Source organism: Lepeophtheirus salmonis, chromosome 5, assembly GCF_016086655.4.
Source record: "Lepeophtheirus salmonis chromosome 5, UVic_Lsal_1.4, whole genome shotgun sequence".
NCBI classification, from domain to species: domain Eukaryota; kingdom Metazoa; phylum Arthropoda; class Copepoda; order Siphonostomatoida; family Caligidae; genus Lepeophtheirus; species Lepeophtheirus salmonis.
In genome coordinates, this window is record NC_052135.2 from 67237401 (window position 1) to 67250894 (window position 13494).

The window sequence follows — 13494 nt, forward strand, 5'->3', positions numbered from 1 at the left end:
ACTTTCTAAATCCATGATTAAACAGAAAGGTATGATGGTTCGAAAAGTGGAACCTCTCGTAATTAATTTTAACCTATGAAACATTGTGTGCATCATTATGATGTAAATATATCCTTAATAATAAAATGCACTTCATCATTGTTTATTAGAAGCCAAAGTCAAATAAATAGTTTTGGAGAATAATTATTTTGATGAACCTCTTAATTATCAGTTCCATTTAGGTAATTCAAATTTTCTGTTCGTCAAGTAAATCATATAAAGTATTAATTTTATTCCACTGCCCAAAAATGTACTCAATAGTAATATTTAATAAATATGTACGTATCACTTAATATTGAAAATTGGTGCTAAGAACAGTTTTCATCTGGATTCCTATTAATGTATTTCTATACATTGTATATATCGTATATTATATAAAGATGCAGATTCATTTCATGTCATTTGCATTTATTTTTAAAATGTAGAAACTAGAAATTATAGATTCAATAATCAATTCCAATATTCGTTTTATCAATTTCCCGAAGGTATGATTTTTTTGAGTATGAAGTATTCTACGAATCATCTTTTTGAGTTCATCATCATCAGCATAAATATATCCTTGAGGAGTTAGTTTAGATCATTTTTATCTACTTGCAACTCATTTTTCTATCCATGTGCATTTAGAAAAAATGAATTTGTATGGGTTTCAACCATCACATTTTGTATAGGTACGTGGATATTCTTGTGGACGACCCCTGTTAATAAATCGTTTTTGAAATTTAGTAACATCTGATTTGAAATATATTCATATCCTTTATCCTTATCTGTAACACCAAGTCCTCAAAGATCGTTTTTGAAATTTAGTAACATCTGATTTGAAATATATTCATATCCTTTATCCTTATCTGTAACACCAAGTCCTCAAAGAATCTTTATTATATTTCAGGGGGTGGGCTGGAAGGGGCTGAAGCCTCCACCACCAAAATAAGGAATTTTTGCTTAACAGTAAAAAATTTAATATTTGATTTTTTTTCTAAAAAATTTAATATTTGATTTTTTTTCTAAAAAATTTAATAAATGATGTTTTTTCTAAAAAAATTAAATTTTTTTTAATAGCTCTGGATTTTTGAAAAATAATTTAACTTTTTTTAAACAACTGTGGATTTTTGAAAAATGAATAAGCTTTTTTTTAAAAAGCTATGGATTTTTGAAATTTTTTACAAAAAAATTATTTTTCCAAATTTTTTTCTTAAAAAATTTAAATTTTCCGTCTTTTTTCATTCCAGAAACCAAAATCTCCCCAAAATATGATCCTACCGACGCTCCTTCCTTTTTCGGTATGCCCCGAGGTTGATACAGAGAAATAAAGCCTTATTTGGAATTAAAAGATTAAATTCGATTAACATTTTAGCTGTTAAACATGTTTTTTTAATTCAATTATTTGAACTTTGGTAAAGGTGCTTGTTGTATCTTAAAGTTAATTTTTTTATTAGTTTGTGTCATATAAGATATGGTTCCAGGACACCTGTCGAAAACTTTATTGCCGAAAGTTATTTTGCCAAACATAACCTTTGCCGAATGTCCTCTTTGATCTTTATTCTGAATAACTAGGGACTTTGAAGAAATTTATTACAATTTTGATGATTTCAATATCCCCTTCCCCTAGGGAAACTCCAATCTTCTGAGGGATTCCCAACAGTTTGAGATGCTCTGGACTAAAAGTTTTACTGCAGGCCTGATAAATGAAAGAAAAACGAGCAAGGGCTGAATAATTTTCAGCAAACTTTCTCGTGAATAAGTTTATTTGAGTTTCTAAACTATATTTCATGGACTCATAATCCTTAAAGTGTGACGTTCGTTCCAAAAAACTTTTGGTAGATGTTTTGCTTCATTGTGACGAAAAAGATTGTATTCTTTCAAAACTGCAGCACTTTTGCTACATATTAATCAACTAGCTTTCTAGTTCTTGTTTCTACAAAGAAATACTTCACTCCCCACTCTTCTTGGAAAACGTGACACTCAGTGTCTACTTTTTACTTTTTTAGTAGCCATAATGAAGAGTGAAGATAACGGTATCTGTAAATGAAAGGACGCGAAAGATACATAATTGTGGGATACCGAAACGGAGATGGAGAAATGAATGTAGCTCCTGCTGGTGCTACATGGGCACTGAATATATATTTCTTGAAATTAATAAAACAAGACTAAGATACTCTATAGTTATTTAAAAGATAATACGCCTAAAATACACAACAACAATGGTAAATGTAAGGCATATAGCTATAAATATCTTTTAGTTTTCGCAACAACATATTCAGATTTAAATTTTATCAGAAAGCTATGTATTTCATACGTTTTATAAAGCAAATTCAAGTACCGTCGGCGGCCCAGATGAACAGACGTCGAGGGCCGGATCTGGCCTGGGGTTCGTAGTTTGGTGATCCCTGGGATAGACTATAATGATTAAAAAGAGGAAAATGTTGGATTTAGCACTGGAAACTAGATTGGAAATATGAATGTGTCTTAGTTGATACCATAACGCGTGTACGACTGATGTTTGACTTCCACCACGCTTTTAATATTGACGTTAAAGATGATGAGGTTGCGTGCTTATTCAAAATCTGTTTTTCTTCCCCATCAGTCGGCACTATATATCAAATTGAAAATTATAGCAATGGGGACGTCATAGACCATGAGTGGTTGTGTGTTTTGTCAAAATCTGCCTATCTTACCCAGCAGTCGGTACAATACATCAGATTGAAAATTCTAGCAAAAATAATATAATAATTACTCTTTTAATCATATCTTACTAAGCAATATTATAATATACCGTATCGAATAAAAAAATTATGTATAGTAATTTATTTTAAAAATGGTGAAGAAATAATATGACAGTCATAGTCTGCAAGTATATAAAATATAAATAGCGATAGGTATGATTTATTTATTTGGCTAAGTACCAGATGATTTTGGGCCCTTTTTCTGTTTCTTTTTGGTGGAAAGGTTTAGTGAAATAATAAAGATAACGACGTAATAGAAGGGACTCGTCTTTATAGAATTAATTCATGTTCCCGCTTCGATATCATAATATAGCAGGTTTAGAGATTGAAGGGGGAAATGAACGGTGTTCTCGCTTTCCATTCATTTTTGAACGATAAATGAGAAAAAGAAATCAACTTTGTTCATTTTGTCGTTTGTTGTATTGTTTCTAAAGATTACTACATTCTTTTTTCTCGATTATGTGTATAATTATTATTATTTTGGAAGGTGCATTAAATAAAATAAATCTACTTATAGTTAAAAAAAATATAAAGATCTAATTTTGTATGTACAGTCATCAATTACTAGGTAAATTGATTACTTTTTATGAAATGTCTCACAACACAACATTTGCAAATCACTTGAGCATGAAATTGTCATATATTAAATAGGTATTCTAGGTTAAATTAGATTTTAATTTTCTACATACCCATTCATTTCTTATTTTTATTAGTGTAAGAATAACTGTTCATACTGTAATAAAATTTGAATTTTGTTTCAGAAACGATGGAAAATGTAGTGTAGAATCAAACACATTCATGGGGATGCTTTTTAATATGTAAGGTAACAATTTTTTGGTGCCCCGAAAAAATGAGTCTCAGATTATGTATCACCAGGGCAGATATGTTGGGACCAAGTAAGAAGTAATAATTAAGGTCTTGAAACTTTTAAATATTGTCATAGATTATTTTTGATCCCTTTACTTCCGATATCATTTAACGTGCTGATTAAAAGACAGATTATTTTTAAACAAGGGAGCCCAAATCTGTTAAACAACTAAGTTTTTTCTTTAGAAATTATCATCTTTGGTACTTACAGAAGTGCCTTATTATCAAGGGATTAAGACCATTCAAGAAAATATATAAATATAAGCCATCAAGTCTTACTTATTACGAACAGGGCCCTCACCTTCAGTCTGTAGGCTTCAGAGGCCCTGGACGTAAATACGACGGTCGTTTGAAAAGTTCTTACAAAGTCCGAGAGAGGGCACTTCTGGAGCGTATCGAGGTTATGGTTAGTTAGTATCATCTCTTGGAAGAACACACACCAACTTTCAGCTAGATCGGTCTATTTCTTTCTGTTTAACATTTGTTTCTATCGAGGAAGTGGAGTGATTTTTAAAAATTGGACGAAAAAGATTTTCGTGGATTGAATAAACATTACTTTATGAAAAGCAAACGTCTCAAGAGACTAAAAATAAGTTAAATAACAATTTGGGGGACTCTACACCTTCGTGTAGAACAGTTTGTAAGTGGTTCCAAAATTTTCGGAGTTGCCATATGAGCACAAGCGACTATTTTTAGTAATTTCTAGTTATAGGATACATTAAAAAAATTTAAATTATTATTAATATTTGTGATATTAAGTTAAATAAATGTGAGTTGAAATAGGAACCGTCTTCTTCCTATTATACTTCAAACTGCATGTGAAATCCCTATTATTCATTTTGTAAGTTAGATGTTAGAATGCAAAATAAATTTGTTATGTATGAGCGTCTTTTTATTTACTTTTATATGTCTAACGTAGGGATTAATTTTTGCAATAGTCTATGTAAATAACTTTTATCAAGAAGAGTAAACTTGTATATATATTTTATTATCAGAGTCATTGTGCATCCTTTTAAATAAATAATCCCTTACAAATATAATTATGTGTGTGATTGTATCCTCAAACCAATCGTGTCCTTTATTAGACTTTCGTCCGGTCCGAAACTTCCATATTTAAGTAGCGTTTGTGGAACAATACAAAATTAATACATTCAAAATTTAAAAAGATTAATAGTTATATATAATAAATTGTACATCAACAGGTTAGAATCCTGGAGCATATCCAAGTTTATACACAAAAAAACTTATGTTAGACAATCTACTTCCACACCATTTGAGGATAAGACTCAGCATTGAGCCCATTCACGAAGTTGTTCTTAGAAATGTTATTTGTATTAACAGCTTGGGAAAATAAAATAAAAAATACTTAAAATGTCATTTTTTTAAACCTATGTACTGTTTGCTATTCTCTATTTATCACATCGCTACCTTTATTGTATCATGCAACCTTTCTTCCAAAAAGAACAAAAAAAAAAAAAAGGCCCAAAATCATCTGGTAGTTAGCCAAATAAATAAATCATACCAATCGCTATTTATATTTTATATACTTGCAGACTATCACACTCATATTATTTTTTCACCATTTTTAAAATGAATTACATATTATTAAAATCTAAAAAGTATTCTATTCCATACTCATAATATTGCTTAGTAATATTTTATTAAAAGAGTAGTTAGGAGTAGTTCTTACATTATTTATATGAAGAAATAACCTAAATTCCTTCATAGTAATAATAAAATGGCAAATCTACTTTAATTATAATATTACAGTTGTATGGATGTCACGCAGATAAGCAAGTTTGTGTAGGTATAAAATACATAAAATGGGTACATCCTATATACCAATGTTAATAGAAATTCAAGGTTAGACCATCATGTAGTGGGGCTTGCTAGAATTATCAATTTGATGTATCGTAAAGACTGCTTGGAAAGAGAGGATAGAAAGGGTACCAAATACAAATTCACAAAAGGCCAAAATTAAGAAATGGGACTACGTTGTGACCCAAGAGAGAGAAGTTTGGTATCCTTGGAGTATGATATTATATCTTATTTACATTTTACAATATATATATTATTACTAATTGATCATTATTATTGCAATAATAATACCTATTCGCCATTCCGAAAAAGTATAATGTATTCGTGCAATGAAACTGTCAGTTGTGCAGTTACCATTTGTGATTATCTTAACAACATAATTTATCTTCATTTTCCAAAGGATCAAACGATCCTTTAAGGAGGAAAAAATACGGAATGTGCTTGTCATCAAAAGGACCCCTTAGGAAAATACCCTAGAATTTGTGAGAATCATTTTTGAAGAAAATGCTAATATGAGGTGAATTGCTGGGATTATATTTAAAAAGAAAATGGAAAAGAGATACTATTCCTTCCAGAGGTCTCATATCTGGAGAAGGATTCGAGCAAGCTCCAAAAAAACAAAAACAATATGAATTAAGATTACGAACCATTTTTGAAGAAGATTTTAATGAAATGTATTTGGAGACATTAGACAAATCATTCCAAACCAATGTAAAATCAACTCAAACACTTGTGTTAAAACAGGTTAACGCATCTAATCAAGCATGTGTATCCCGGATTATACAAATGAGTAGGGCTTCTAATACCAGAAAAGATCCACCCATTCTAGAACTCGAGCAACTAAGGAAAACAGAATGCAAATTTACACGCAAAAGTGAAAATCCTTCACTCAGAAAATAGATTATTAATATTAGAATAAGTATTAATAGTATAATATTATAATTCTATGTTTGTTTGTGTGTTTTGCACTCAGATTACCAAGTTTATCTTAGGGTGTAAAATATATAATAAGGGTATATCGTAGTCTACTGTAATATAATATTATAGTTGCTCGTTGGTTTGTCTGTCACACGGATTAGCAAGTTTGTCTTAGTATAAAATATATAAAACAGATATTATAATAGGTGTTTGTATGTTTTTCCGTGGATTATCAAGTTTCAAATTCTTAGTATTTGCATAATAAAATATATAATAAGGGTACATCATAGTAAATATATAAAAAATATTATATAAACGACGGGGGATAAAAAAGAACTTGCATTCCTGTTCTTTGGAAACGGAGTTTAAGTATAGAATAAATTATTACTTTGTGTCAGTATGAAAAGGAATAACTTAAGAAATAGTTATGATGTATATAGCGAGATGAGGGAATCGACAGATGACAACCAATTACATAATGTATTTTTGTGTTAGCGAGGTAACAACGTGCTATATCTAAAATAGCATAAGTGCAGGAAAATATAATTATATTTAAGTTTATATAATAGTATTTAGTATTTTTAAATCGATTTACAATAAGGATAGCCGATAATAATTCTTTAGGAGGAAGATGTTAACACACCACGACTTATTACATAATCACGTCGTTACCTATATTATATCACGTAACCTTTTCTCCAAAAAGAAACAAAAAAGAAAGGCCCAAAATTATCTGGGAGGCAAATAAGTCAATCATACCAACTGAAATTTATATCTTTGTACTCCCAGACGATCACTGTCATATTATTTACACCATTTTTAAAAGAAATTTAATTGACAATAAAATTTAAATTCTATTTTATTCGATACTGTGTCATAATATTGCTTGGTAATATTTTATTAAAAGAGTAGTTAGACATTTGTATTTGTGATGATAGGCAATAATATTTAATACAAATAATAGAATGGCCAATATGCATATTCTATAAACGACGAGGGATCAACAAGAAATTGTATTCCTGTTCTTTTAGAAATTGAGCATAAGTATAGAATACTTTATTACTTTGTTTATTTATCCAAACGAATACATTATGAAATATCCATGACGTATATAGCGAGATGAGGCAATCGACAGCTGAGTACAATATACATAAGGGGTGTCAGGAGAGCTCGCATACGGAAAATTTGTATAGGGTCAAGTTTGTAGTGTGATTTCTGTCACTGGGAAAATTCGTATAGGATAAAGCTCTCGCGGGGGGGGGCAAGGTTAATAGAAATACAAAGTGAGACCATCATGTCATCGGGATTGCTAGAATTTTCTATCTGATGTATTGTACCGACTGCTCGAAACAACAGGCAGATTTTGACAAAACACGCTACCCCTCATAGCCTATGACGACGTTACTATGCCTAGAATTGTCAATTTAATGCATCATACCGACTGCTGAGCAAGAACAACAGATTTTTGACAAAACATGCCAACCTTTATTTACTTTGACGTCAATATTAAAAACTTTTGGGGGAAGTCAAACATCAGTCGTTCACGTGTAATGGTATAACCTTGTATTTCTATTAACCTTGGCCGGGAGACGGTCCCATCCTTGATTTAATTTAAATAATAATCTCACTTAATTATTTAATGACTAATTTGTTCGAACCAGAGACAAATGATTAAAGAAAAATAAATAAATACGACAGTAATTCGAATGGAAGAAGAAGTACTAAACACCACAAAACAAAGTTGTTAAGATATTATTGTTATCACTTAGTTATCCCTTATGAATTATCATTATACTTTAGACATGACGGATCATTCATATTGGAAAAGACTTATGGTGGGACGAACAACCATAACATCAGATTAGGTAAGAGCAGTTATTTCCAAGTTCGTTATGAGCCAGGATGTATCAGTAGAAGAGGTTGTTGGATGTGGTGAGGCAAATCACTGAGAAGATTCGAGGAGGCACTCAAAGGTCGGATCGTAGGAGATTACAAGGAAATGTCAGAGTAAGGTAGGAAAAATGTCCAGCTCAGTACATTTGCAGCAACCTAAAATTGAAATAGAGAGATGCGAACAATGTTCTTCGTCTCTTCATTAATCTTCTTTCTTATTTGAAGAGTAGGAAGCAGGCTGCACTACTTAGTCACTCATGGGACTTGAATCACCAGAGTTATATATCTAAAACTGGGTATTCATTCCTCCCATGGATCTCAAGCCAAGTTATGAGACCTTAACCAGTGACATATACATTTTTCAACGAATTTTTGAGCTTATTTTCAAAATATGATTAAATAACATTTGAATATGTAACTTGATTTGTATTGGTATACTTCAGTGATATTTACCAAAGAATATTAATAATACAACTTTATATATTCATTTTTTCCAATTCAGAATGAGAATTTAACTTTAATAATGTGGATAAGTAATATTAATTATTAATTATCAAGATTTATGGTAATTATTTCTAAAAAGTTTTGTAGGCATAGAATTAGGATTTAAAATACAATAACATAAAGTGCCCTGATATTTTGGAGGGACTGGAACAAACCATACGTACGATAATTAACCATATTAGAAAATTACTAAAAGTGCCTTAAAAAAAACTATTTTTGGAGCCGTTTCAGTAGTGTTTAAATATATATTTTTATATTTATTAACACAAATAAAAACAATATTTTTGTTTACTTTAAATTGTAGCTTAATGCAAGGTAATTAGAAATACAAGGTATGTCAATTAAGCATATTTAGACTGATGTGTGTCTTCCATCACGCGTTTTCTTTTTTTCTTTTGTCGATGGAGTGTAACGTATTATTCGATTTATTATTAAATTCATTGATTGAATTCACGAATAATTATGAAATAATAATTAAGGGTAAAATGCTTTTCAGTTTATAAAACTAAATATACATTAAAAATAAAATATAGATAGAGGGAAATTATTTATATATTGAAAACATAAAAAAATACATAAACTACTTCAACACTTGCAATAAAAATAAATTAGAATGCGATAAAAATTTCATATTTAATTACTTGGAAAGTTACCATACGAAATGTGTCATCTTTTATGGTAAATATGGTTCTATTTAGGTTGACTAGTGGTCGGTACGGTACAACAATTTGAAAAAGAGAGCTGTCCCGATGTATGTGATTGACATAGCTTGTATTTCTAGTTACCTTAGTTTTATGTATGCGCTACAATTTCTATTAATTATTTTTTAATTTTTTTTTGTTGGTTTTCTACGTATTTTTTTAAATAAAAAAATAAATAACATTAATGTATTGTTCAATTCTTGAATATCCGTATTTATTCTCAAAATAATACTTTTAGCTCTTGTTTGAAATGTAAATTATTCAACCAAAATGTTTCATCTATCATCTGACAAAATTGCATAAGCATGTCATTAACCATCCATGCAATATTTTAGTTATTACTTATAACTAATAAGCAATTAGTTTTAATAGCTAACAAGATTCAATTCATAACATAACTATGCACCCAACAACAGATGACTCATAATCTGCTACTGCAGCGCCACCCACTAAAACTTCGTCATTCTATGTTTTCCCTTCTAAATTGATCCGTTATGTAATGGAACAAATTATATAACTTAGGAAAATATAATATTTTATTTTTTATTATATATATAATGAATAGTTTTTGCAAGATATGTGCAATACTTTTAATATATCATATATCTTATTTACCTTAATAAGCCATAGATGTTTTTATTAAAAATTCGAAGGACCAATTGTTAAAGATTGTTATGTCTGACGAGGTTGCTTGACACAAACTCCACAAAGAGGATCCATAATTGCCAAGAGAATTAAAAAGAGAGATCTTGGAGGAATAAGATAACGTACTATATATTCTATACAAACTAATAATACACTACTCTGACATTAACAATCTTGTCATGGTATTTATAGTAAGAAATACAAAGTAGGAATTTATGATATATACATAAAACACATATTAAACGATGACAAACAGTAAAAGCAGAAGGTGGAAGAAGATCCTTGACAGTCCTTGGGACCAGTTCTAAGAATCGTTAGGGCCGGTACTAAGACTGGATTGGACCAAATAAATAAGGTCTGACATATCAAATCCGATGAGGTGTTTAAACACCTCAGAATTCAAATTATTTTAAATACTAAATATTTCCGTGAATACTTTTTTTAAATTATTTTTTTTTACGATGACGCTTATGAAGATTTTGATAATATCGTTTTTATTCTTCTTTAGATACATATAAGGTACTTTTCCAAAAACTAAGAGCTCCCTTTGTGGTTCCATTATTAAGGCAATAATAATCCTCAATTCCTTCACCATCGATGGGAAAAACTAATACATAATGTTTTAGAATGTTTATTAATAATTATTTGTCAGAACTAGCTCAAGATTCTCTCTTCATGATATGATTATTTATCAGATCTCCGGATTCCCCATTTTTACTTTTTTGTTTTTTAGTGTCGTTGACCTAATATTAAATAAACATGCAGTTGTCGTTTATTTTTTTATTTTTAAATCAGAGCATAATAATGAAGTTTCCAATGTTTCATTAACGTATTGTTTAAAATGAATAAATATATTTAATCCTAAAAAAAGAAGAAGATATAAAGTACTTTTAACATTGGTATTTATAACTTTATACATTACTCTTGGGATTCAATTAAAAAATGGCGCGTATGAAAGCGTGAACGATAAATTGTTTTATCTTATTACATTTTATATAAGAGTAGTGAGGGAATATGTGTACAAAATTTGAGGCTTATATATCAACTTTTTGTTTAAAATAATATCATTTCAATAGAAAGAGGTGTTGAAATATGTAAAATATTTTATCAACTCGTTACTTATGGGTCAAATACAGCATGTACAAAGACATTTTAGGGTTGAAGTTATATTCATTGCCTTGTGTCAGCGTCAAATACGTCGAATAGACATTAAACACAAATATTATGGGTGATTTTTTAGTAAAATATATTTTTAAAAGACAAGTTTTGTAAGATTTCACTTCTTGTACTGTACAGAAATGTTTTTTTTAACAAGGTTGACATTTTTAAGTGTAAAACAATCAGTAAATTTCAATTCCAGAACCAACAGTTCTACTTTTCAAATTCCATTGAGTGTTTTGTTTCCTTGTTTCTGATTGAACAAAACGGTATTGTCTAGGGTAAGAAAGACTCACATTCTATGGAACGTCAATAATTATTGTGATATTGCAAGTTCAATTTTAAGTTGTACTCATAATTAAGTATTAACAGTGTTTGATAGAAAACATATTACCTTTTTTTTGTACTCCTAAAACTAACCTTATTTTTAAACAAAAGTATTTCTATAAAAGATCTGTACTCCTCTAAAAATGATACAATATCTGTGATATTCAGAGCTAGTAAATTTTTCACTTGGCTAGTCGTGAATTTTAACGATTGTGGAGCCCTATTCAGTAAAAAAAACCTATTTGTTGTTACACTTTTTTTCAGTACCATGTATTGCAAGTTAGACTCTTCACAGGAAGATAGCAACATAGAAATCACCCCTTACATGAAGACACTTTTTTATGAAATTTACAAAGATAAAATCTTTTTTTTCTGCATATTATAGTGTCTAAGACCTTACTGAACAAAATTGTGTAGGTTGATATAATATAAGAATGATTTAAAGGGGGATCAATTGAAATAAGTAATATATGATAGATGAATACTAAACTATTTTATGGTGCTAAGCCAACCACCTTCTGACCCCTGTACCAGAAAATCCTAAAGCCTCTGATGTTGAAATAAGCGATGATGATGAATATATAGATGATCCTGATTATCATCCCACACAAGCAGATTAGATCCGATACACTTCTTTTGAATCTACGAATGAGGAACAGGTTGCCTCAACAAGCACATTTCCTAAACTACCACCCCATTAGAAGGGAATAGGGAAACATATCCTTAAACCTGTTAGCTTGGCAGAGCTAGAGGGCACCCATAAACTTAGTTCGCTCCCAGACCAAAACAAGCGAAGGATAATCTGGAAGTATGAGGATATTGAGACTGTACAGGTTCCTGATCCAACCCTTGAACCCCCTTCTGATTTAAAGACACCATTGTAGTACTTCAAAACACTCTTCACTTACAAAATGATTGAACAAATTGCCCAACATACCAATCTGTACTCCTCCCAGGAGTTAGGGGATCCAACCCAGCCCAGCCTTCAAGAAATTGAAGATTTCCTTGCAATACTACTCATCATGGGTGTGTTCACCTTCTTAGCCATAGATGGCTACTGGCGTCACGAGTCACGCTTCAACGTGATAGCTGATGTTATGCCAAGGAAAAGATTTCAGCAGTTACACCGGTTCATTCATTTTACTGATAACCATCAGTGTGATGACAGTCTAGACAGATTTGACAAAATCCACCCTCTTTTTGAGATAATTCGAGAGCAGTGCCTCCTGATACCATCCACTTACAAGCACAGTGTTGATGAGGTTATGGTGGCATATAAAGGAACAAGGTTTGGTACTCTCCGTCAGTATATTACCAACAAGCCAGACAAACGGGGCTTTAAGCTGTTCTGCTGGGCCAGTTCATGCGGAATCATCCATGATCTACTGCTGTATCAAGGGACATCCACCTACTTCAATGTTGATCTATGTGAATAGGAACAGGCTCTACTTCTAGGGGCCAAACTTGTGATACTATTATGCAAGTCGATAACACTGCCACTGTTTTCAGTTGTACTTTGTGACAACTACTTCACAAGTTTCAACTTAGCCCAGAACCTGCATTCAACACTGGGTGTTAGATGCATCGGTATTGTTCGATCAAACCTCATCGGTGGAGCTCCCTTGATGTCAGACAAAGAGCTCACAAACAAAGGAAGGGGAGCTTTCGATTACAGGTCTGCTGAAAGGGTGATTGCATTCAAATGGCTTGAGAACAAATGTATCAACCTTTTCAGCAATACATGTAGGATGGAGCCTCTTTCAACGGTCAAACGGTAGTAACTTAAAATGGTACGATAGTCTTTTTCAAGCAGAACTGGAGGGTATTTTAAAGGTATTACGTGCTCTCCATCCTATGGAAAATTTTGGTCATTTACTGATCAAAAAATTCCTGGACAGTGCAGT

At 30.9% G+C, this 13494-nt stretch overlaps 1 protein-coding gene across 1 annotated transcript; it reads left to right on the plus strand.

The window, feature by feature from the left end:
- Positions 1 to 12501: 12501 nt before the first annotated feature.
- Positions 12502 to 13026, plus strand: LOC139905288 (piggyBac transposable element-derived protein 3-like). The gene has a single exon (XM_071888119.1). The coding sequence runs from the start codon at positions 12502 to 12504 to the stop codon at positions 13024 to 13026; it is 525 nt and encodes a 174-aa protein (XP_071744220.1).
- The last annotated feature ends 468 nt before the right edge of the window (positions 13027 to 13494 follow it).